Source organism: Clytia hemisphaerica, unplaced genomic scaffold (assembly GCF_902728285.1).
Source record: "Clytia hemisphaerica strain Z4C2 unplaced genomic scaffold, Clytia hemisphaerica genome assembly, whole genome shotgun sequence".
NCBI classification, from domain to species: Eukaryota; Metazoa; Cnidaria; class Hydrozoa; order Leptothecata; family Clytiidae; genus Clytia; species Clytia hemisphaerica.
This window is the reverse complement of record NW_027103728.1, coordinates 1,462,949-1,489,961: the sequence shown is the minus strand read 5'-3', so window position 1 is coordinate 1,489,961 and position 27,013 is coordinate 1,462,949. Positions and strand designations below refer to the sequence as shown.

Genomic DNA, 27,013 nt, shown 5'->3' with positions numbered 1-27,013 from the left:
TTGTCGAGGAATAGCATAGTAATTTGCAGTGGGTATCGGTTTATCTGATTATTTTCAGTGGGGACAAAAATTGGAAGATAATTTTCCACCGAGGACGATAGAAGGGGTTGTTTAGTTCGCGGTTTAGTTTAGTTTCTTTTAACAAACATATCATCATTTTATTTTCATAAATTTATAAACTTTATCGATTCATATCTAGGACTGTTACATATGTAGAAGTTTTGACATTTTTGTCCCAGAAGTTAAAATTCTATAAGCATGTATTGTCTCAACCTTGATGTTTTTGCTAAACCCTCAACTAAAATTGGAAGTTTTTTATTGCATATTTTGTAAAGCCTGCCTCCGAAAATAGCTTACAAAGCCATTTCCAATCCCTTGTTAATGGGTTAAACGTTAAACTAATTAAAAAAATCATGTGCCCTTTTTAAAAAGGAGAAACAAAAACAAAATTTAATAATTTTTTCGAAATTACCTAATCAATAGTTTTTAATTAATTTTGAACCCTTTCGAATATTGTGAGAAATTATGAAAATGTAAAATATGATTAATTTGAAATCAGTTCTTGTTTGGAAAGCGAACACGATAAGACGTACACAAAAAGATGAAGAAATTTAGCATCGGTTTCTTGTTGTTGGTTGCTTCTTTAAGCATAGCACAGAGTGCCAAGGTATGTGGTGGCTTAATTCATTTCTTTTGAATATAATCATCTAACTAGTTGTGTAACTGATGCATACTACTTTCCCTTATTAACCCTGTGTTTTCTAATCTTAAGCGCCGTAATCCCAAGCAAGACCATTTGATTTCAATCTGCTAGAGCGACACTAAAAATATCCAGTTCCGTATCCTGTAAAATATTTCATTAACTTGAAAACTTTCTTTGGCTAGTTCTTACCAAGGGAACTTTTATCAAATTTCTTTTTAGGAAGAAGAAAAAGGTCAACCTTCCAATATCGAAAGCTCAAATGAAGTCAATGGCAATGTCCCAAATAGACCTTCTGAAGAAATCTACAACAACCTTCCGAAACAAAAGGGTGAGCACAAAAAATGCCGGGACTTACCAAAAGATCAACGGAAGAAGTGCTTCCAAACAATGGTAGCTGAAAGAAAAGCTCATCAAATTCAACAACGGTTGCAAAGAAATGGGCGCAGATATGATAGAATCGCTAAGAATTTGGAAGCTGCAAACAACGAGGAAAAAGCTGCAAAGATTAAAGCAAGAATGGAAGCTCTTGGAGAAAAGAACTTCAACTTGAGCGGAAAACTCCAAGAAATCACAGAAAAGATGAAAGCTCGTATGAAGAACAAAAAGATGAAAAAAGCTAAAGCAAAGAACGTCACTGAAAAAGTGGACAAAAGTCAAGGTGACAAAAATCCAGATAAGAAGGGAAAAAAGAATCGACCGGCTTCCAAAAGACCTGCACATAAGAAACCAAAAGAAGAAAACAAAGAAGAGAAGGAGGGGAAAAATTCGAAAGCAAAGGAAAGAAAGAAAAACGCGGCAAAAAAGGCCAAAAAAAATCAAAAACGAAAGAGAAACAAGAACAGGAAGAAAGGCAAAGACGGAAAAAAAGAAAAAGAGCAATAAATCCAATCCGTCATCCCGACAATGAAGAGACCAATATTTGACAATATAAGCTGTAATGAGATATAATATATCTGAAGGTCTTTTAATTTCATCGAGTCCTCGGTAGACTAAAGATGGTTGACTTTTGTATCTTAAGAGAATATAAAGGTTGTATTATGGGGGTGGCACTGTCATATTATGTTAGTTTTTAAGCATTTGGATTGTATGTAGGATTTGATTTTAAATTAAAAGTATAGTTTGGAGAAAAAAAGAGTGAATTAGTCAGAGTTATAGCGCAAGGTTCGGATCGATCTCCGAGCAGATCCTGATTACTCCACTCATGTTACAGATTCACTCTAAAGAGAATCTCCGTTTCTGCTGCTGCCTAGTTTTTGTGATTCGATTGTTTACCTTCGAGGATAAAGATTCTAACTTTCAGCATTCGATCCATTTTTAATTGATTACATTTTGTTCTTTTTCTTTACTTCCCTACTTTCAAGAAACGAAAAAATGGAAGAATCATTATTCAGATCCTTGTCGATTTATTTTCCATTTTGCTTTGTTTGATCAATTTAAAGTCTAAAGTCTTCGGTACTACCTTTCTCTTTTTATACATATTTTGATCTCTTGGATAATGCTCGAATGTTAGAGATCTTCTATATCGAATATCTAAATAAGTCACTACCACCAAAGTTATTTCCATATCAGGGGAATAAGGGAACACAGATAGAGCGAGTATATTGAATGTGTTTGTTGTTATTAAATTACATCCCTAATCTCTGAAAATGTTTTGAATTTTCAATTAGGTTTGGTTTTTTCCTTTGCAAAATTCTTCCAGCACGGCTAATGGATTGTAAAATGAAATGGTTTAGCCAAGATCTGCGAGCCCACTTTGGTCTTGCCGGTGCATGAAATACGTCACTGGGTTAACCCAGCTCACTTTTTTCCGCTTTGACCCCAGCCACACAAAATTGGCCAAAATTGTCCCTGGTAGGAAAAACACCCTACAAATTCAGTCCAACTGGGAAATTGAATTTGATCTTATCTCATTTTAACATGCAATGTAAAAATTTGCACAACTTAGGAACAATAGAATTTTTATTCCCATTGGGATTTCGATAGAAAGTTTTATCCCTGCTGTGGAAAGGTTTCGGCGGGGTTGTGAGACAGGGGTATGTTATGAGATTAAGGTTGAATAAGTATAGTAATACCAATACGTAGTTTATCTGGCACCCGATGTAGAAATTTTCTTCCGACACGCTAAAGCTCTGAAGGTCGGGAAAATTTTCAACATCTGGAAGAAATACATTACGGAATTTCGCCTGACCGCGTAATTTTTTAGAAAAATGGGCCCGAGTGCAATTTGGACAGGGAAGGTGTCATGGCCGACAAAATTTGGGTCAGAAAAAACTTCAAAAGGTTTCACGAAATAAATTCAAATACAAAACTTTTTGGAGAAGGAATCATGCAAAATATTATCATTCTTTTCACAAGGAGGGCATGTAGAAATACTCAAATAAGTATTTTTCCTTCTTTAAACTGATCACAGAAGCAAAAAAAAATAGAAATAACATTGTACACAAAAAAGCCTGAAAGAAGAGAAAAGTCATAATCAGCATCTATAAATAACACTAAAAGAAAAACTAAAGCTATAGAAAATGAATTCTAACCCTCAATGAACACTTTTGTGAAGTTTAATAAAGATTTTATCCAAAAAACTTCAGTTCTGGAACACTGTAGTCGGTTTGTCGGTTGTCGGGCGGCCGGTGGACAACAGTTATATTTGGAGGACGGTCTAAGATAGATAACAACATGAAAGTTACTGATAAAAGCCTAAGCCCATAGGAACATACCTGCTTTAGTTTCTTTGGTCTTTGAATGGTATAAAATTTGAGAAAGTGCAGAAAAAATCAGCCATCAAAACAAACAAAAACAAAAGTTATGATTATCAACTTTTCTGTGGTAGAAACACATTTTTTGGGTTGGTGCACATACAGAAATTACACTGGATACTAAAACTAATATTCAGGGAGTGATAAGTACATTTAAACTACAAAAAATCCATCAAAAGAAACCAAAAACAACCATAACAGCACACATTTTTTGAAAATTACATCAGCCATGTTGTTTGTAATTTTTGCCGACATACTCATGACGTGGTAACTAACGACAGTGATTTGACGGTCTTTTTGAGGCGCCAGATCTCAAAAAAACAATTTTTGAGCGTTCAGCACGGCCCCGAAAATGAGGGCTAAACCTATGTCGGCACATCAATGGATGACTACTATTTCTCTCCGATGGTATATTGGCCCGCTCCTTTAGAGCTTTAGCGTGGGCGGCCGCCAATACGCCATCGGAATATCAGATAAATACGTAGTCAGGTATTCTCTTTTAAAGTGGAAAATATCTTTTTTTTTTTAATGGGATGAATAATTCATAAGAATTAGCAATTCAGTATTACAATCAATTGAAGAATATGCAAAAACTCTGATTTAAATTTTCAAACTAAAAAAAACTCGCTATTATTGTACGTTACGTAAAGTTGCAGGAGTACTGTGTTGATAAAAAAGCTCAAAATTCATCGAATTCCAAAGTCGGAAGGAAAAAAGGAAAATGGAAAAAGACTGGGAAAAAGTATTAATCCAATTAGATAACGGAGTTGACATTCAAAGAAAAACGATCAAGTACTTTCAATCGAAAGAGAATTTGTATATCGAAAAATCACGAACATTTGAACATCTATTACAAACTTTAAAATCTTCTCTAGCATATTACAATACTATCATAACTTCAATTGGAGTGCTTGAAATTCCAAGTGACGCAAAGCTGAAAATCGATTGGTTAAAAGTTATGAGGAAACTGGATAAAACTTTACAATTTATCACAATCATGGTAATTGCGTGTACACAAAGATTAGAAGAAAATCAGAGAAGAAATTCTGATTTGAGGGAGATGAAACAAACTTTGGAACATTGCTCAGAATATTACCAAGGAATTTCAAATGCATTGAAGTCGACCCAAGAAGGTGCTTTGTGAACTTCACGCTTTTTATAAGAATAATTTCCATAAGAATATCAGGGTGAGATTTCAGAGCTAGAACAATAGGCCTATTGTTTAGAACAATAGAAAAATAAGAATAATGCTCACCCTCAGCCAAAGTACACTATTCTTATAAAAAAACGTGTAATAGATTTTGATTTTACAAAAAATAACAGCTAAAATCTTAACAACTTATCGCTTTCAAATAATTGGGGTTTTCTTTTGCAAATGCAGGGAGGCAGATTCTCGAGTTTGAATCCTGTAACCATGTCTCAGTGATCTGGTTTAGATTACCCAGTTTTCTGATGCAGTGAAGAGTCAATTAGAATTAGAAAGCAAAATGTCTTTTCAACCAAGGTCGAAGTTTTATTTAAGTTTCTTGTTTAAACAGGAGAGTCCTTAGATTTTTGTGGAAAAGGGAAGTGTTTGGGTTAGGAGTGCGTACAATAACAATACTACTAAGTCTAACATTGCATTATCTATAAAGTCTAACACCATGAGAGCGATTGGATGAGTTTCATTGGCCTAGAATAAGGTCAAGTTGTTAGAAGTTGACTCTATCTAACATACTCATCTCGTTTTATAGCTTTATTTAGATGCAAGAGCGGCTTCGGGCGGCTGGAAGCCCGGTGGACATGGGTACTAACTTGAAAAAATGCTACTCATTTATTTACCAAATACTGAACGGAAATCTCTTAAGATGTTTTTAGTTCCCAAGTGAAAAGATCTAAATAGGTGACTCAAAACAACATTCGACTTCTAATGAAAAATGCAAATTAGAGGCTTGACCACAACCAAAACAAGAAAAAAGCCAAAAAGAGATTGAAAACATTTTCGTGTTGGCAGGTGGAAGGAAGGAAAGGGAGGGAAGGTCTTTCAATTAAAATTATTGTTATTACTAGATAGATAGGTAGGTGGGTTGGAGTGAGTTGTAATACTTTCACACTGGGGAATGACAAGAAAGAGATTTTAAGAGACACGCAATTATTCAATTTCCAAACTCAACCTTCTAAAACGGTTCCGTATTTTCATTTCTGAAGGGTGCTACCTGTGTGGCGAAAAAGGTGTTATTTTAATATTATAGCCTCGTACCAGTCTTTTTGTTGATATGACTTTTTGAGAGAAATTTTATTCTATTAACAATAATCAACAGACAGTAAATTCATTAGCCCGGGGTCCACTTAAAGCTTGGTGGCGCGATTAAGTAGCCTGGTAGTAAAGGAACCGATAGTATATGTTCTGTAAAACAGTCCTCCAGATTTTAGTAGTTTTTGCAAGGTAAAAAAAGGATGATGCAATTTTTTTATTTGAAAATAAGGGAATGCAAATCTGTTATTCATTTTTGTTTCGCATTCTTAATCATATTTTTCAACTCCAAGTAGTTTTTTTAGTTTTTCTTTCAAAACGGCGACCTCGTCTAATGTTCTAGTTTACTTCACTGGAGTCAAAAATTATCAAAAAGCAGTCGACTCTGCTCTATAATTTCATGTGAAAGAAATCAAAGAAATTCTCGACGATAAGGTCAACCTGTTCTTTTTAACCTTAACATGTTTATAATCTATTGGTGAAAGAAAAAATAGCTTGACATCTAACATTCCAAACATACATTTAAAGTCCATCTATCGATATTCTATCTATCCATTTTAAAGAAAAACTTGAAAAATCATTAAGAGAGATACTATTAATATATTGGATAATCGAAGCAGGCATCGTGATTTGGATGTTGAATAATCGAGAGGGAAGCTCAACAAGAAGGAAGCTTGTTTCATCTAATTATAGGAGCTGTAATCGTTTTTCCATAACATTCATTCAACTTCCAATTACAGTTTGTCGTTAACGTTCTTTGATAGATAATATGCAGTTGTCTTTAAAAGTATTGTATTAATGTTGAGTACGTTGTAATGCAATTCTTCGGTCACAAATGTAAACAAATTTTGTAGAAGGTGATTTAACAGTTTGGCCACAGAAAAGAAAACATTTGGTGCAGTGTGTGGACAACCTTACAAGATTAAACTTACAAATTAGATAATAAGAGGAAAATGCAATTTGAAGAGACATGCACATTTTGACGATATCATAACAAATGAGATTTAAACTGCAGATAAAAACGTGATTTCGTCAATTTAAATCAGCTTACTATCTCTTATCAGGCAAAAGAAGATTGGATGTAGTTTTCCTCGGTACAAAAAAAGGAAAATTGTCTCGGTAGCTCAAATACAAATATTTGATAGCTCAGGGAATTGGATCTTTCTCAATATTTGATTAATTGTAAATCACATACGAAAAAGACGAACGGTGAAAACTTTCGCTGAATTATTTTTTTGCGTAACTATTAATTACTTTGCAGAACAGAGCACACATGTTTAGCACAATCAATCCGAGATGTGATTACATGCCGACTATAACAGAGTCGTTGGAAATCAGTGGCAACAGTTTTGAAGCAAAGCAGACACCGCTTTCAGATGAAAACACAGACTTGAATAAAAACATAATATCATCAACGGTGAAAGATAATAAATGTAACATGGAACGTTATATGAACAACAACAATAACATGGAATCAGAGAAAAATAATATGAATCAGAAACATATAGACAATCATGTTCCAAGTATAATGGATTATGTTCGCAGATCTTCGGATGGGAAAGGTAGTGCTCATGCTACCTTGAGTGCACCAAAAATAAACCAAGAAGTTGCCACAAAGAATATCCACTTATCGAACTATATTAATGATTTGGATGGTGGTAAGGTTAAATCGAAAGATCAGGTGAAAAACTCGACTTCAAAAATGAACGCGTCTGTACCAGTGCCTTCAGTCAATGTACAATATCGTAAAAAGTGGAGCGGTTTCTCTATCCAATCGAGTTGATCGCGAACGGGGGACAAATGTCACTTTGACTAATCAATAGCTAAAATGTAACGGTTTAAAAAGGGCTGGTTTTTCTTCGCTATCCTAGATTCGTGTACGTAGAAGTTCGAAATCGAAATTTAAATGTTTCCCCATCAGAATTGAAAAACTTTGAGAACTGAATTGAGAAATTTGAATGTTTCCCCATCAGAATTGAAAAACTTTGAGAACTTAATGGAGAACTTTAAATGTTTCCCCATCAGAATTGAAAAACTTTGAGAACTGAAATGAGAACTTTAAATGTTGAAGCATGAAACCTGGTGCTTTATACAGATCAATGTTATCGTATTGACTCTTTTGACACCGAGTACCGTCGATAAAGATCCGAATGTTTGTTTTTAAAGTTAGTTTTTGCTAAGACTAAGAAAATTTTTTTAATGAAATGTAAATAGATTTAAGATAATATCGTTTTTTGGTAAAGACAACATTAAAGGTTCGTCTCGAATTTCGTCGGAACTGTGATTGAGATGAACAACACCAAATCATTTTTGACAGAAGTAAATTTAGTTCAAGACATACACGCTTTTTATAAGGAAAAACTATATAAGAACAAAAGGGTTCGATGGTCAAAATGTTAAGAACAAGTTAAGAACATTTTAAGGCTTTGGAGACTCTAAAACACCCGATTTCTTAGAAAATGGACAAAAATACTCACAAAATAGGTAAAATAAGAACATGTTAAGAACATTTTTAGGCTTAAAACTCAAAAAGTTAAGAACATCCAAAGGCTTCAAAAACTTGGACTTCTTATAATAAAAACGTGTAACCACAAATGTAATCTAACCATTAGTTGATGTTCTCAAACTTTTATCCCAAGTAGCGATTAGAAAATATTATTGACTGGCATATACAACCTGGGTACACCAAAAAAGGATACTAAGCGTCCAAGCAAGATCGGTGAAATAAACCAGTTCAATTTTGACTAGAATCAATGGATGCAGTAAAAAACATGCGCACTTTTCTTTTTCTTTTATGAATTCTTTCATAAACCAGAGTAAGGTCGACAAGGAAGATTTTCTTAGAGAGGCTGAAAGAATGTGCTGGTGGTGAATGCAATGCTCCGAAAATTACCTTAGATGATTTCCATTCGATTTCTTTCCCTAGAATGAAGTGATAATCAAAATTCTGTGTTGTTGACAAGGTCTGAAAGGCAAAATTTTGATTCCACTTCTCCTTTCCTTAATACGTTCGGTGTTCGGGCTATTTGGAAATACTTTCAACGAATCTCATGGTCACTGGACACCTGGATTGAGGGCTTAAGGGAGGGGCCAAATATCGGAGTAAATTAACATTGTCGACCATGATTTGGTAACGGTGAAAAATGTTGAATTTCGAGGGGTTGAAAGAACTATTTGAAGACCCATTTCGAGTCCATTTGAAAAAAATTTTTATGGAAAAATAACTGAAAGTTTTCAAAATAGCCTTTCTCGGCAAAAAACTGATGGGGCCGGCCCATTGGTCTTGACTCTGGTTGTTTGTTCTTTTAATTTTCTAGAAGTAAACACCTCGCACTTGCACGAGCGGTCACGGTTCGAACCGGGCCTACGTCAAAAAATGTTTATTCAAAATTAATTGCTCATATGGTTTGAAATTTATTACTATCTACCGTATCCCTGTTAGTTTTCACTACTTCGAAACTGATCAATGCTCATCTTTTTTGTACAGAAAAAGTACTGGTGAGTGATAGGTGCAAGATTCGTTCTCGCGCCACTGTAGTGACTGGTGCTTTAAACCAGCGCTTTAGACCGCTCCGCCACGGGGGGCATGGGTTATTTATCCCGAATCACCCTTCGAACCATGTTATTGATATGCTGTAGTTCTTTTTCCCGAGATTATCGAAATCATTTATTTGAAACATACTCTTTAATGAAAATCGTTAAAAACATTGCCTTGAAGGCCAGCACCATCAAAAGCACAGAAAATCTCCGTTACAGCTCGACTCATGGCGGTATTGGCCCTCTCTAGACTTGTGACGCAAGGTCCTGGAAACTAGCCTTTGACACGAATATACCCTAAATAAAGTTTCTGGAACTTTCTTAATCAACAACGTAATGAAAGGTCAAGTTTCGTTGTATTGCACCATTACCAATGTTCTCCGGATGTTCTCTTTCTGTTGTTCTTTTCGAGTGTTCCAGAATAGTCTAAACAAATAGAATGTGTCATCCTGCATAAGAACAATTCATCTGAAACATTAAAAAGCGGGTTCGGTAGCATGATAGCAGGTTTTGAAACTTTAGTTGAAAGAGTGACTTTTCGCATGACAAAAGAAAGTTCTACGTGTCCATATATTACCGCCTATTTCCGCGCCTTTCCCATTTACTAGTACTGTTTTGCTGATTTCCACATCCACTAGACTTGATAAAGAAAAGTTCTTAAAAGAAAATCATGTAATCTCAAGAAATCTTTTTACAAACATATTTGTATCTCCATAGCGACGAAAGAGGATTCAAGCAACCTTAGCGCGACACGTAATATCAAATAAACAAAAGATGTTCTAGAAAGTTCGTTTGCAAAAACACAACACAGTATATAAGAGGGATGTGTTGAATTTTTTCTTCAGTCTTGGACTCACAACTCACCTTATCGAATCAAACTGACTGAATTTCTTAACTTATGTTATGAGTTAAATTTCAGGACCAACAAATCTACAAACCGCCCAAAGGGGGTCAATACCGCAATGAATCAAGCAGTCACAGATTTGTTTCTGTGCTATTGATGGTGTTGACCTTCCAGAGGGCACCCTTTTTAACGATTTTCAACAGGGTGTATATTTCAAATATATGCTTGTGATGATCTCGGAAAAAAGGCTTACATCACAAATTTGGTTTTTGGAATTTGGTTAGATAGAAGATTTTTAATTAACTTACCAGTCAGGTTTTGAACAAGATTAGTAAGTTCATCATGAAATATTACTTTCGCTTGAACGTTTCACGTATACCAGCAAGAAGTAGTAAAAATTATTTTCTTTTCTAGACTTTCATCATTCTATCAACAAATCATTTTTATGATTTAGTAGACACGTTGGCTATTAGCTTGAAAATTTTAGTGTGAATACACCCTTGTTGTAATATTTGACGATCAAGAAAGAGGGAGTGTAAGCTCCATTTTCAGATCACCATAAAAGTCATGAAAGAACGAAGAAAAAACTAGATTTTAAGTCACTGGGTACCCCTTTCAACAATTGAACGGTAAAAACTAGTTTCAATCAGCAATTCCGCCCCTTCAATTTTTTTCGTTCGTCCGTGGTAATTTTCCGGGGGTCAGGATTCGATTATCAGTTAGGGTCAGGGTTGCTAGTAACGGCTTGTCACTGTGCCGGGTGCATACTCGGCGCCTTGGGCCCCGCAGGGTTGCTAGTAACGGCTCGAATCTCAGTCAGGTTTAAAAAGGGGTACTTTTACGCATATTATAATAACATTACCCCCGTCTTTTGCCAGTTTGGTATAGTATGTTATGAATTGCGTGATTTTGCTGTGCGACGATAGCTCAAGTGGTAAGGCGTCGGGTTTGAAAACCAAGGTTGTTTGCATTTGGTGGTTCGAACCGAGGTGTGGGAGCACAGTTTCAGATTCAGAATTAGCAAAATAGCTTCAAATAGTCAAATTCAGAAAAAACTAAGTCCAGAAATCAGAAAAAACAGAGTTAGACTTAGAGATAGGAAATAGAGAGAAAGAGGAGAAGGGCGGAATACACGGGTTTCGAATTAAATTTTTGCTTAGCTTTAGCTTTGATCCCATGTAAATTTGCACGAAAAATATCAAGTAAACAGAACGAAAATTGGCCGTGTATCAAGCAATTTTAGCTCATTTTTCCATTTTGACAGACTTTATGGGTCATTATGAAAACAAAAAACATTAAAATAAAAAGTCAATCGTTTAATCATATTTCTTTTATTGAATTTAAAATAGAAAAACATCTTTTGAATGAACACCTGGCTTTCAAAAGAGAAGAAAGGAAATCTATCAACCTTTTATAAGGCATTTCCCCTTATCGCTCCTTTTTGCGAAGCGAATTTATGAGCGAAGCAGTTTTGCTATATTGTGCACGTACCTTTGACTTCTATCCCAAGCGAAAATTTGCTATAAAATTTGCTATATAAATCACATCTTCAAACCGATGATTTTATCAAAATGATCTTGAATGGTTTGGCTTGAAGCCACGAAAACTTTCTCGGTTTGGTAGCTAGGACTGCGAAAAATGCTGTTTTAAAATGGTGTACCCTAGCAGTGTACAGCAACAAAATTACCGGAAGCCGAAACACGGACTTAGAATCTGAATTTGACCGCGCCGCGCGGGCGGCACGCATCTAAGCAATCTAACCAGTGGTTCTTCGGTTTTAAATGTTTATTTTGCTGTTAAATGGAAAAAAATTAGTTTGAACGTTGACAGAAAGGATCTTCATCATCCCTTGACTTTTAACAGCAAGTATCAAGTATCAAATAAGGTCAATTATAATGAGAGGTTTTTGCAAGTCGCGCGGGTGGGCGGGAGGAGTGCTCTATTTAATGAACGAAACTTACCTTGCAAAACCAAGTGGATATTCTATGATAAAGAAGTACGGAGGTAATCAAATTTGTCGAATTTGTCAAGAAAGAAATCAAAACTGCCCAAGAACCAACAAGCCATCTTTGTACATTTTTGTTTTTGTTTTATCTTTATGTTTTGATGATTTCGACAGACGATTCGTGATTCGAATAAAAAAATGTTCAATCGTTCGACTAATATCGTTCGATTTTATTAAGGCACCATTTACACTAGAATAACTAGAAGGAAAAAAAAGAGCGATGCGCGGCGGGCGGCAGTGGGTGGTGTTGTGCCACCCTGGATTATGTGGTGTGTTTGGGGCATTAAGGCTCTTATCTTACGACCCTGTCTCCATAGAGGGATTTTTAGAGTGTCACTTATTTTGCTAGCAACTTGCGAACTGAGGTGGAGTCTGGATCGCTTCGCAACCCTTATTTATACAATACGGCTAGTATTTACTTGATTTTTTCTCTCGCGCCAGATTTAATTCGAAACCCGTGTATTGGTGATTGAAACTAGATCTTTCCCAATTGAACTGGGACCGACTGGAACCCTTTATGGCTCGCACATACCCGGCACCGATTTTGCCTAAGTACCCATCCCGCCCCCAGGGTTTAAAACAACGTCCTTCCCGCCCCCCGCGTGAGAAACTTCCCGCCCTGTGCGCAAATATATCGAAAAAATAAACGCTGACGAAGCAAAAGTATCGGAAATCAAAATGGCAGAGTAGCCGCGGTGGCGTGAGGTATGATATTTCCAAATTTAATCTCAAGTTTTTGAACTCTCTCTGCACAGCTCTTGACATATCTGGACATATACGCATTGAAATTTCGAATTTGGTAAAACCATGAACATATAAACGACTGGACATCTATCTTTTATTGTCTCTTTGAAGCGAGCTTCGTTGCCGCCTGTATTTCAAAATTGGTATGAAAAATCCGACAATATTCCGTCATAATTTTATTTCTTTGAATTATTTAGGTAAAAGTATTGATAGAGCTTGAACATTACTCCTAATGTACAAAAAAATTATTTTCGAATTTTTTCACAAGTTTGTAATATATTTTATCAACATTTTCAACTCTAAAATGCAGAATTTCAACTGCGTGTATACTTTTGAATCCCTTTTGTCACTCCAATAATTTTTTTTAGGACTTGAAAAAAATAGTTTGCCAAAGTTTAGAGCCTGTGTCATAAGAATATCGAAATTAGAATGCGACACTCTCTAAAATTATTAGACACTTTTAAGTCAAAATTTAGAAATAATAGTCGGAGTTTTGACAAGCTGACGATGATTTTGCCTCTGTTATCTTTGTTATGATATAGATAAAAGACTTGAGAAGAGTAGAACAACAGAGACTTTTGTCGAAGTTTTGACTTTGTTAGCAAGGTACTCCCAAGTGGTATAACATCAAAATCTATTGTTTCATTTTATGCTTTTAACGAGGCGGCAACGAAGCTAGCAGCCCTTTCTACAAAAAGACAAAGGAGATGGATGTCCAGTCGTTTATATGTTCATGGTAAAACTGGTGAGTAGGGTCAATAAGTTTCTTATAGTCTGCACAATAGACAGCTCCAGGCTTCTTTTCCCTGCCCTGGTGAAGCTCTGTCCATCCATGCTCAAACTCAAAAAAAGGAAAGATAGGAAGGCTGCTTTGCCCCTTTAGTCTTAGACAGATACAAGCCCGGAAGTATCTTATCCATTTGGCGGACTAACTTTCTGTAGTTTTTCTTGTTCCTTATGGTAATCAGGTAATACGAATGTTTTAAGCTTCTGGGCCACCTGCACCTGGATTTCTCACCTGGGACGACGCTGGGTAACCATAATTACCAGACGATCTCAATCAAACGGAATCGACGATCGAACCAGTCGAACCAAATCGAACGCAATCGACCGATTGAAATTCGATTGTCGAACGCAATCGAATCTCAATCGAATCAGGGGCGGATACAGGAATTTTTATCACTGTGTGAAAATTCTGGTTTACCCGATTTTCCAGTATAATCCTGATTTTTTAATCCGATAATTGAAGGATTACTCTACCCCATCGCTACATGCCACACACATGTATATAATATCTTTGATTCACTCTACTTATAAGAGCACAGAATCATAGTTTCAAAATGTCCTCATGTTTATAGTTTATGTTCTTGTAAAAAGCTTTAGATGATCAGACTCAGAAAGAGAGAAAACTTCGTGATTTGTTTACACGTAAATCGCGATAGTGTGAAGGGTATGAAAAAGTGGTTTCACCATGTCAATGGTTTCACACAGTCTGAAGGAATGAAAATTCGTGAAAAGTATGCAAAACTATGTATATAAATATCCTCACGAAATTCTGCCAAAATAATTTCCACCGTTGAGGTATGATAACAAGATGAATGCGACTCCTTCAGAGAACTTATTACGATGGAGAGTCTCTCTCACACAAACAAAAGCTTCTTTGACGTCATTTTGAACACAGAAAGTGAAACGCATCAACAGATGTACCTTTTGAACATTTTGTGTACAGAAAGCATTTATGTTTCTTTGAAAGAACAAAATATTTTTTCTATAAGAAAAAATTTATAGAAAACAATTTTAGTGTTTTTATTTTTTCGAATCGAGAAAATTGAGTGTGTGAATTCACCACGTTCACATACCCTGTATCCGCCCCTGCGAATATTACCGCAATTTTCAGATTCAATTGATATTCGATTGCGTTCGATTGATGTTCGATTGCGTTCGATTGCGTTCGATCGTCGATTCATTGACCCCCGGATTGTTCATCGCATAATTTCTACGGAAAATCGAAAGTAATTTCATTCGGCTTGTGATGTTTGAGAGCTTGGATGTTGGGAAGCTGCAAGAATAAAGCCAGACGATCTCAATCGAACGGAACCAACGATCGAACCAGTCGAACAACAATCGAACCAATCGAATATTACCCAGAATTTTGACGTTCGATTGAGATTCGATTGCGTTCGACAATCGAATTTCAATCGGTCGATTGCGTTCGATTTGGTTTGACTGGTTCGATCGTCGATTCCGTTCGATTGAGATCGTCTGGTAATTAGGGTGGACAGGCCAAAATTTTCCCCTCAATTTTTAGAAACCAAACTAATTTTATTTGAAAGTCCTAACCTTTGTGAGAAAAATGAGGGGTCATTTGTTAAAATTGGTTAAGTAGTTCCAAAGTTATTCCATTTTCAAACCACAAAAAAACCACCTTTTCAAAGAATCGCCTCCTTACACCACGCCAGCAAGAAATAATTTTCGGAAGCACCAAAATCGCGCCAAAAATGGTGGATGAAATCTAGTCTTCCGCGTGGCGGGCGTGAGGAGTTTTGCTGGCGCGGTCTGAAAATCGGCCCGATGACTGTTAAACTTTAGCCTATCGCTAATGAGCTGGAAATGATAGCTAAAAACAAATTTTACCAATGAAAAGCTGAAACCCTTAGCTTTCCAACAATATACGGTAGCCCTAATAGAAATTTCAGGAAAGTGCCGAAAAATCGAAATTTCTTCTTTTTTCTTGATTTAAAGACAGCCCGTAGATTATCGAAAAGGCTACCACGTGACAAACTAAAGTACTATCTTTCCCGCGTTTTATAAAAAACATCGCGAGTCTTTAACTAATCCAGCTCATTAGCGATAGCCATTTGAAAAATGGTGGTCAAGGTCGACGGTGGTGCCACGAATTCCGAGTTGCCATTTTTTCACCTTGATGTCTAATAAATGGTATATCTTTTTATTGAAGGTAGGTAATGGGATGGGGTTTTTTTCTTTGTTTTCTCTGATAAATTCTGAGTATTTAAAAAAAAATAATGAACAAGTTTGGAGTTGTTAAGGATAAGTTATGATGGATGGAATGTTCTAATTTTTTTTTTGACTTTTTCCACGCAAAAAATCCTGACGAGTGTGCACCCTACCATAATAATAGCGGAATTTTGGTCATTGCCAATGACATTGGACCCCCAGGCCCGTCAGGCTGGCTCTAAAGCTTTAAAAAACAGCATCTACCTTTTAAAAGTGGATAAATTTTTGAGTGGATTAATTTTCGCGGTTTTCGCAAGTTTTGGCCAATTTTGCAAAATTTAGTCCACTCAAAATTTTTGAAGGCCTTTGAAGCTGCCTTTGATTCGCAAAAATTAGTCCACGCGAACCGTACACTTACAAACATCAATATGTCAGATCTAACAAAATTAATAACAGCACTGTCATCATTGACAATGGGTAGTTGCAGAAAAAAACCATTACCCCCCTTTGGACGACAGGATTTTTTGTATTTTCTTTTCACTTGGAAATCCTGAGAAATTTGAAAAAGGTTTCGGAAATCCAGGATTTTCCTCATTATTTAGTCATATGTATTGAAGTTTTCCAAAATATGGGGACGTATCGAGATGTTGATCTGCTCACAGGAGGAGAGTCCAGACATGCACAAAATTTGCTCTATTTTTTTGCCAAGTATTGGAAAATCCATAAAATTTGCTCTATTTACCAGAAAATCCAAGATTTTCCCATACATAAAAATTTTTAACAGCTTGAATGAATGTTGCGGAAATCCTGAAGTTTTCTAAAACAGTATAGACAGGTAACTCTTCATACAAAAATTACGGGAAACGCATATTTGGACTTTGTACCCTATGCTGCACGCAAGCACTTAAGCCAAACAGTTAGTCACACTAGCCAGTTAGTCACACTAGCCAGTTAGTCACACTAGCGTCCCGCCAAAACGAGTATCAAAGATTAATGCTGCGAAAACGCTATATCGTTTACTTGACTCTCAAGCAAAAAAATGTGCCGCAAAACTTCTTGAGGGATTCATGAAAAAATAACCCGGCGCTTTTTAATGAAATTAACATTTTCAAAAACTTTGAGAAATTGCCTAAAATTTGAGCCATAGATGAAAAAATTTGAGCCAAGCCAACCTTGAAAACTAATTTGAAGATCAACTTCCCAAGAAAAAGATCTACAGGGGAGGCAGAATCCACCTAGATCCGTGCACCGCCGGATAGGCTATCTCCCGGAAATTTTGCCGGACCTCAAACAATGACCCATTTACATGTGCAGAATTGTTTTTACTTTAGCGTATAAACAAGGCCTTAAAAATTGAAGCGCTGTCTCGGGAATTGAATGACAAATTTTGGTTGGTTGATTTTGGCTGCTGCACGTTTTATTTTGTTTCCAACTTTCAAGTTTTAATTAATATTGTCTTGCGAACTTGATTCAGGTAACTCTCATCCTTGTTGTTGAAATGTATCCTGTAGATGACTGATGTTGTTTTTTCTGAAAGCTTAATTTCCTAGTGTGACTAACTGCTAGCGTCCCGCCAAAATGAGTATCAAAGATTAATGCTGCGAAAACGCTATATCGACTTGACTCTCAAGCAAAAAAATGCACTGCAAAACTTCTAAAGGGATTCATGAAAAAACAACCCGGCGCTTTTTAATGAAATTAACATTTTCAAAAACTTTGAGAAATTGCCTAAAATTTGAGCCATAGATGAAAAAATTTGAGCCAAGCCAACCTTGAAAACTAATTTGAAGATCAACTTCCCAAGAAAAAGATCTACGGGGGAGGCAGAATCCACCTAGATCCGTGCACCGCCGGATAGGCTATCTCCCGGAAATTTTGCCGGACCTCAAACAATGACCCATTTACATGTGCGGAATTGTTTTTACTTTAGCGTATAAACAAGGCCTTAAAAATCGAAGCGCTGTCTCGGGAATTGAATGACAAATTTTGGTTGGTTGATTTTGGCTGCTGCACGTTTTATTTTGTTTCCAACTTTCAAGTTTTAATTAATATTGTCTTGCGAACTTGATTCAGGTAACTCTCATCCTTATTGTTGAAATGTATCCTGTAGATGACTGATGTTGTTTTTTCTGAAAGCTTATTTTCCTAGTGTGACTAACTGCCAAAGTCCCGCAAAGGCATGACAAAAATCAGTTTTTTAAAGTTTGCAAAAAAAGGCCACATAGAAGATCTTTCAAATTCAGTAAGTGAATAGAGCAGTAAAGAATACAACTTTTCCTTCTTTTTGCAAAAGTTCTAGAAATGAAAATAAAGGGATAGTGATAATTGAATACTATCCATGGATGATCCGCGGCACTATCATAAAGCTAGAATCCCTTCGCGTACTCTTCGCTTGAGGAAATGATTGACAGATTGAAGTTTTTCACCCACGTGGGAGCTCGCAGACGTTCTGTGAGCGTTCTCGGCTCAATCCTTGGACCGCACTAAAAATGGTAGACTAAGCTGTGATAGATCATTTCGATGGAAGTTTTTGGAATGTTTACCATGCTCTTGACAGAAAATCGTTTGTTTTATTGTCAATGATGAAAGTGCGGTTATTAATTTTGTTAGATCTGACAAATTGATGTTTGTAAGTGCACTTTATAGTTTTGATTTCCATTGAAGAATTATATTCTGGTTTTCATATTATTACAGTAGATACTGTTTTAGAGCTTTAGAGCTAGCCTGTAAAAGTAAATTGTTACGGAAAATCCATGTTGTCTACAGGGGGACCCGACCGACTCTCGAAAATTGAGTAGAATTGAGTCAGTGAAGCCGGTAAATTTGTCAGACTTTTCTGTCGATGATGTTTCCTTCGTTCAAAAATTATATTACTATTACCAATTTTTTGCGAGCGATTTCTAGGGCATTTGCTGCATTTTGACTTTGTTTATCATTACATGCGCCATTTTGGGTTTGAGATGACAGTGTTCAAAGGTCATAATTGGAAACCACCCATAACACGCGGTTGTTTTGCCTGCTGGCTGGCTGGCAGTTTCCTTCAAGAATACACTCCAAAAATGGATGATGGAGGTAAGAAAACCCGAAAATTTTTACGACCAACCGACCGAGCGACTCATTTTTTAGACCCAACGCGGACGCGAAATGAAGATATTTGTGATTGCCACCTAAGACAAAGGATTTTCTGTCAAGAGCCTTGTAAACACATCTTCACAGGATCGATTCTCAACAACAAAATACATCTTTTGGTCAGTGGGTTTGTTTCTGACGTTTTCTCTTCAAAGAATATCGATCACTTTCCTTTTCCTCTTGAGCGCCCGAGAAAAAGATTATTAGCTTGCGTTCTTGTGCAGGCAAATAAAGATAAGGCGGCAATCTTGCACTGAGGGTGCTACTTAGTTTCCGTCTTATTTTTCGCCCACGTGGTCCAAATATGGGGGGTAATCCAAATGATAAATGTTTATTTTCTGAGAGATACAAATATTATTAAATTATTTATTTAAGTATTTTTGAGCGCAAATTTTTTGAAACTCTCAAAGCAAACTCAAGCAAAATCTAGTGCAAATGCAACTAAAATTTGTGAACTGTTTGTAACAGTTTTTGGACGATCCTTGCTTAAATTTTGCCTAGTAGATAGTTTGAAGATTTTGTTACGGCCGAAAAAGTGATGTATCCTATAATATTTATAATGAAACCTGCAGGTGGAGCTATATTCGAGAAACCACTTGGAACTATGCTGGTTACTGTTGCAATTAAGGGTGCATGAGGGCCCAATGCATCGCTTTATATATATCCGTTTCATAGTAGTTTCTAACTACCAGTTGATCAGTATTCTTCGATAGAGGGACAAATTTTGATTGATTTTGATTTAGTTTCAAAATAGTCTCTTTAAAATATCAACAACATGACATATTGCTTTACGCCTTACAGGCAGCATATACATGATTCACACAGCGGTGTACAATATTATACCTAATACATGTTCATGGGATGACAGTGAATGGCTTCTTTTTACACCAGGTGTCCAATGAGATGACCTATCGAGTGGTCTAGCCCTTCTTCCCCCATTCGGACTGCATGGTGCTCCCCTACAGATCCCAATGTTTCGAGAACTTGCATAGCTACCATTAGGAAAGGCATAAAATTTTGATGAAAATAGTCTGGTTTTGATCACCATACACACTGTCTGGAGTTTATTAAGTATGTAGTTTTGCAACATATTAGCTGATGATTCGTAAAAGATGAAACTGGCAGTACTTTTTTGCCCTAGTTGTGTTTATACATGCAAACATTGAGCACTCTTGGTGAATTGATTTATTTACACATAACTTGTAATCCTGGATAGCCTTGCGTGTACAAGACGTCAGACTTTGAATTACTTTCCTCAAAAAGAACAAAGCCCCCCCCCCCCCATTTAAAGGGCTAAGAGTCGTCTCATTAGAGTTGTCAACGCGATGGTTTTTGTTTCTTGCAAGCTTGCTAGACACTAGCACAGATTTATCGCACATTCGCTGAACGGCCTGTAGAGTTTCTGTCCACTCAACGGCCCTCACATGATATGGGTTGTTCCTAGTAAAGTAACATTTGGGTAAAGGCCACATTTTTGGTACACCTGTCCCTTCCGTTACGCTTTTGACTTTTACTGCTCATATCTTGAAAACTAGCATTAAACTTGCAAAACTTCCAATTGATTATTGATCTGGGGTAGAAAGTGCCCTTACAATCAGAGTTTGGCCAGCAATAGGACAGTCTTTCCTCTTACAGACCCTGCAGAAGTCTAAATTTCACATTTTTCTACGAAAAATGCAAAAGAAATAAGATTCAAAATTGTTTTTTCTTCAACTGGGATAAAATATTCACTTTCAATTTTTTTTCAGTCCACCTAATATTGATAGGAGCGAGTTTTCACAATATTTTGAATAAATACTTTTTTCACTGTTGCTCAGGTTTTGCATTTTTCTAAAAAGCATGTTTTGCGACTCTGATCTTGTCCCTTCCGTTACGCAAATTCATTTTCAAGAAAATCTTTGTCAAATAGCTATAGTTTATGTTAAATTCTCACAAGTTACCATTGGGATTACTCCAAATTCAATTTGCAAACCATTATCCTCTATTTTTGTCATGTTTTTTCATTGACAGTCCTTCCCATTGGAAATGTGCCTTGGTTTGTCCCTTCCGTTACGCAAACATTAAATTGAACAGCATCTCAAGTCTTCGACTTAAAAACTTTTCCTTTTGGTTGACTACTACCCTCATTAGACTTCTTACTTGCAGGTACATTTAAACTTTATATTAACAATGTGGTGGGAGTTATCTCCTTGGAAAATTTGATGTCCCTTCCGTTATGGATGTCCCTTCCGTTACGCCTTTTTTTAAAGGGAGTGTTACAGGGACTTGGATGTTCATTATAGTGTTTCTTTCTTCAAAGCCAAGATATCTGAAGTTATTGCATTGTTGAAAGACCTATTGTAGACTGTTCTCACATTTGCTACACTACAATGACTTCTTTTTATCTCTTAACCCTTAGGCTCCATAGAACGCGTTTTCGCGTCCTGAAACAGCCAAAATACCAAGTCCTAAAGCTGGGGTCCCATCTCCCTAGGACTTTATTTAAAGGGAAAGAAACCAAATGTTTTTGAAAGAGTATAAGATTACCTTTCCAATGGTACCAAAACGAGTGTCTGAATCAAAAGCTACAAGCTTTTACGCCATTTTGAAGTTTCAAATTTAAAAAAAAAATCATTGAAATCTTTCAACATTTTCAAAACTACTGCGCGCTCAAAGGGTTAACCAAATATTTTTGATTTTTTTTGAAGACTCCAGTCCAAACTGCTCAAAATGCCTGAAAATGACAATTAGGAGTTATTCGAAGTTGTTTTGACCATAACAAATTTTACCAGGGGTCTCATTAACCCTTAGGCTCCATAGGACGCGTTTTCGCGTCTTCTTTTTTGAATGCTCAATATAGAATTTTAAAGAAAAACTGAAATGCAAGTCAAATTTTCGGTTTCAGGGGTCACCTACAGTGGGTCACCTAAATTTTAGGGATCATCTAAAACTTGGGATGAGGCTTGGATGGCCCAAAACAGAGCTATTTTCAAATTTTGAAATGAAAAACGATTAGGAATTGGTTAAAACACTTTGTAGAAACATTTTAAGAGTAAGTTTAGTCTTATAAGTGTCTCTTTTTTGTAGAAATAACAAGTTTTTAGTTATTGGTTGAAAATGAGAAAAAAATCAACCACAACAACTTCTAGGGTCCTACAGTTCTGCAAAGAGGTAATATAGAGGAGCACATACTTGATTATCATGATAGAGGTATATACACATCCAAATAAATAGGTTTTAAGCAATTTTGAGGATGAAATTTTTTTAGCGTAACGGAAGGGACAGGTGTACCAAAAATGTGGCCTTTACCCATTTACTTTTCATTAAGTGAAACACAGCACTGAGTTGGAGTTAAGTCCTGATCTCCTAGATGGCAATCAACACTGCGCCTTCACATGGGATAAATCATAGCTGGACGTCAACCTTCTACAGTATTGTGTCTTTGAAGCGAGCTTCGTTGTCGCCTGTATTTCAAATTTGTTATAAAAAATCAGACAATATAATGCTATTTGAGAAAATCAAGTTAAAAGAGAAATAGCAGCACCTAGCCTCAATTCAAACCACAAACCTTTCACCATAGCAGAATTCTCTCCATCATTTCCTTAATAAATCAATAATAAATTAGAAAAGGTTAATTGGGTGGAGATTTGTTTTTTTTAGAAAGATTTAACACTCAGGCTTTGCTCTTCGAGATCTTTATGGAAGGATAATGCAAGTTACCAAGTTACCTCTGTTGAGGTTTTGTTATCAATTGCTTTAAAGTCAAAAAAAGTTTTTGCAGCTGAATATTTATTCTACTCTGAATATTTATTCGACTCTAATATTTTGGAAGCATAGTTTCCTCCTGGGTCCTTTTCCCACCTTTTTTCCTCCCCAGAAATATTTTATTTTTTCTCCCCTTCTCTTAACAAGCTGGATCTTGATGATTAATTTTTTTTTTTGACATTTGTATCATACACTAAAATGTACTTTATCAAACATCAGCCATATGATCTGAGGAGGATGTACTACATTATTGACCTCGCTAACAAGAGGTCATCATCAGAGTTACAAATCTGATACAAGTAAAAACATGTTACCCAAGGAGCGCCAATATAAAGACTGATTGTATGAGCATAAAAAGGAGTGCGATTCAGGAATAGATTATTGTTGTAAAAAGTTGTAAAGTTTTGAATAACTTTTGATTGTTCAATTTCGGGTTTTATTCTTAGTAATTATTAGTTGTTCATTTAGCTCAGCTCTCAGTTAGTCCAGTCAGTTCAGTTCTCAGTTAGTCCAGTTAGTTCAGTTCTCAGTTAGTTCGGTTTTACATTGTACATTGTAATTGTAAGAATTTTGATTATAAAACATCATATTTTATTTAATCCTCTCAAACTTTCCATATTATAAAAAAAACAAGAAAAACTAAACAAGTTCCATTTAGAACAGTCCAAATCCCTTAAGTAACCTTAAAAGGCTCATCTTCATTTAGAATGATATCTCTAAATTTAGCTAAAAGAATTCCACAAATATCTGCTTCTAAAATGGCTCTAAGGTCCTCCAGCAATTTCAAGGGATTTGTGGAGACACAAAATTTCATCAATGGAGAAAGATGCAAGCCAATAACATCAACAAACACTTACGAAAATTTGAATCCTGCCTATGGAACTTCGGTGGGCAAATTTGGTCTTTCAAATAAAGACGATGTTAATAAAGCTGTTCAAAGCTCTTTGGAAGCTTACAAAAAGTGGAAAGACACAACAAGCTCTGAAAGAAGTGCAATTCTTAGAAAAGCTGCTCTCATATTAGATCAAAACAAGGATGATCTTGCGGTTATGGAAACTATTGATACAGGTAGGTTTTTTCAGTTTTTCTTGCATGGTGCAGAAATCTCATGCTTAATTTTCTGCATGTTTCAACAGTTGACCAGTGTGAACAATTAATGAAAATCCAGAATTTATTGTTTGATCTTTCAGGTAAAACAATAACAGAATCCGGATATGATGTTGATAGTGTGGTAGAAGCTTTGAACTATTTTGCTTCCCTGAGTTATAATCTCAATGGAGAGCAGATACCAGTCAGCCCTAAAGTATTGTCTTATACCGTGAGAGAGCCGCTCGGAGTATGTGCAGGTGAGCCCTTTCAATAACCTCCAAATGACCAGAAGAGTCCATTGTCACTTATGAATTTCAATTCAGTTTAACACTGTATAATTTTGGAAAATAGAAACAAATGAAATCTCAAACACTAAATTGCTATATTAATTATATATATATCTGAATGTATGAAGTAAGTGATCCCCATGGGTATCTGACTTATCTGTAACTATTTTGCATGGTATCTCATTACTAGGTATTGGTGCATGGAACTTTCCAATCAGTAATATAGCATGGAAAACGTTACCAGCCTTGATTTGCGGAAACACTTTTGTCTATAAACCTTCACCTTTCACACCAAGCACCAGTACAGCGTTTGCAGAAATAATGAGCATGGCTGGATTACCTGCTGGTGTTTTGAATGTGGTGCAAGGCGAAGGAGATGTAGGCGCAGCTTTATGCGATCATGCTGATGTTGCAAAAGTATCCTTCACTGGAAGTATTGCAACTGGATCTAAGGTATGTCAGTCATTTTTAAACATTTGGCTCCAATAAGACATTTTGATTACTTCTTGGTACGCGTCCTTTCCAATATTATTTTCAAACTTCATTTCAATTTTAAAGAGAAATTTCAAATTTTTATTGAGAATCTAAGAAGCATTTGAAAATGATTCTACATATAGGTTATAGCTATGACTACATAGGTTTTCTCTATGTTTACATTTTGATGATCAGGTGATGGCAGCTTGTGCACCAAGCATAAAGAAGATCACTTTAGAAATGGGAGGCAAATCACCGCTCATCATTTTTGATGATGCTGATTTGGACAATGCTGTACAAGGTGCTCTTATGGCGAACTATGTCACGCAAGGAGAGGTACATCAAATCGAAATCAAATCTCATAATTTGCCTTCTTGCTACTTCTTTTTCTTCTACTTTGATTTTCAACCCAGTTTTTGGTTTGCGTTCTGCGTTAGAAAAGTTGCTTAACTTTGTGTTATATTCTCAATCAGCATTAATTCCAGACCTTTTTTTGAGACGGTATCCCTTGATTATCTGATAGCTAGACATTTAATAAACTTAACTTTGTTTTCTTTAAACAGGTGTGTTCTAATGCTGCGAGAGTTTATGTACATGAGGATATTTTTGATGAATTCTTGAAAAAGACTGAACATGCTGTTCGCAATTTGAAGATAGGAGATACCATGGATAAGTCTGCTACAATCGGAGCACTGATCAGTCAAGAACATTATGATAAAGTTTCTGGCTTTATTGAACGCGCTAAGAAAGAGGTGACTCCCTTATTAAACTTTTCCACGTCATTTATTGCTATGCTTTAAATGGAATAATCTTTCCTTTAATTGATAGAAGTTTTCCATCTTAATATAAGGTTAAACCTTCTGTGTAGCAGAACAGCCTTTCTTCAGGCCAACATTCACTATCTAGGATGAAATCTTGTCACCCTGTCAACTCTAGCTCACTACAAACACACAAAAGTGCTTAAAAATTCTGTTTAGTATTTGGACATTAAGTATTTTTACACAGTGATTCATGCTGGCGCAATCTTCAAGCAATGTGTATTGTAGATTTAATTTCAATCAAATTCTAAAGTATTTGTAAAACTTTATTCCCCTTACAATGGCATATAATTGGTTCCTTATAATATAAAGTAAATTTTTTTGTCTACAGGGTGCTCACGTAGTATGTGGAGGTGAGAAGGTTGATTTTGGTGCGGGAAGTTCAAACAACAATGGATATTACCTCAGCCCTTGTTTGATGGATAATTGCACTGATGATATGGAGATTATACGGGAAGAACATTTTGGTCCTGTCATGTGTCTTCTGAAATTCCGAGATGAGTCTGATGTCATTAAACGTGCAAACAACACAAACACTGGACTGTCAGGAGGTGTTTTTTCAAAGTAAGTCCTTAGATGGTCCTAACCTTTTAAATGTCAATTTTCTTTGAATTTTTAAAATGTTGTTTCAAATCTGATTGGCTTTCAAAATACAACAGTAGAAGAATTGTTTACTTTATTACCAACTCTAATGAAAATATATCTTATGTGGTTTTTTCTTTACTCATTTCTTCAGAGACATCAGCAGAGCTCACAGAGTTATTCGAAAGTTGAATGCTGGGGCTTGTTATATCAACACGTATAATATGTACCCCATTCAAATTCCTTTCGGTGGACACAAAAGGTCCGGATTTGGCAGTGAAAACAGCACCACAGTGTTGAACCATTACACACAGCTCAAGAGTGTTTACGTCGAACTGGGAGATGTTGACACAATTTTTTAAAATGAAGAGGTTTTTTAACAAAAGAGATTTTTATTTTTTATACATTTTTTTTCTTGGAAATTCTTTATCAGATGTAACATTTTAATATATTGGTTAATTTCAGAATTTAATATAGGATTTATTCAAATGTTTTAAAAAAATCATTATTTTCAATTTTATACCGGGTGACCCACGAAAAAGTTCGGACAGTTTTCGGCGTCTCGAGGCCGAACAAATGCCTCAAAGTGCTTGAAATTTTAATATGTAGAAAGTAGATATTCTAACTTAAAGTTTGAGCTATTACTTTTTAAAATTGACCCACAAGTTCCCTACTTATGAGCTTTTAAAGTCAAAATTCACTTTTCGGAAAGAGCGAAATTACGTCAAAAAAGAGGTATCAAATTGTTTTATTATCAATCAATCAAGCAAGGTCGTTAAATCGTTAGAAAAGAGCATGTTAGTTATTTTTATTCAATTTTAAAACTTTTTTTAGATTCTTTACTTTCACAGAATTTATTAACAAGTTATTCGTTCAGAAAAGAACCACCACCATATACACTTTCTAGCATATTCCAGGCAATCCCACACTCTCTGTTCTTTCATAAGACGCGGCATTTTCATAAAGAGGCAAATTTTGCCTATTTGCAAAATATTTTTGATAAAAATATTTACAATAAATTTATATAAATCTACTTCGTTGTTAATTTATTATTTTACAAACTTTAATTAACTACAACACTAATCAACAAGGTCGTAAAACATCAGCACACTCGAA

The 27,013-nt window shown here is 35.8% G+C and overlaps 1 protein-coding gene and 1 long non-coding RNA gene across 2 annotated transcripts in view; both read left to right on the top strand.

Moving 5' to 3' along the window:
- Positions 1-27,013, top strand: part of LOC136804961 (uncharacterized) — a 50,195-nt gene that overhangs the window by 2,107 nt on the left and 21,075 nt on the right. The window lies entirely within an intron of this gene.
- Positions 23,299-26,419, top strand: LOC136804959 (4-trimethylaminobutyraldehyde dehydrogenase-like). Its single transcript, XM_067061491.1, has 7 exons — positions 23,299-23,715; positions 23,838-23,993; positions 24,214-24,476; positions 24,693-24,833; positions 25,061-25,249; positions 25,647-25,879; positions 26,052-26,419. Exons 1-7 carry the CDS (start codon positions 23,355-23,357, stop codon positions 26,257-26,259), a joined length of 1,551 nt encoding a protein of 516 aa, XP_066917592.1. The 5' UTR covers positions 23,299-23,354; the 3' UTR covers positions 26,260-26,419.

Excerpts from the sequence above, each read along its gene's own strand:
- LOC136804959 (XM_067061491.1), top strand. The coding sequence starts at position 23,355 with ATGATATCTCTAAATTTAGCTAAAAGAATTCCACAAATATCTGCTTCT. Across the intron at positions 23,994-24,213 it reads GCCGCTCGGAGTATGTGCAG|GTATTGGTGCATGGAACTTT; the intron begins GTGAGCCCTTTC and ends TCTCATTACTAG. Across the intron at positions 24,477-24,692 it reads GTATTGCAACTGGATCTAAG|GTGATGGCAGCTTGTGCACC; the intron begins GTATGTCAGTCA and ends TTTGATGATCAG.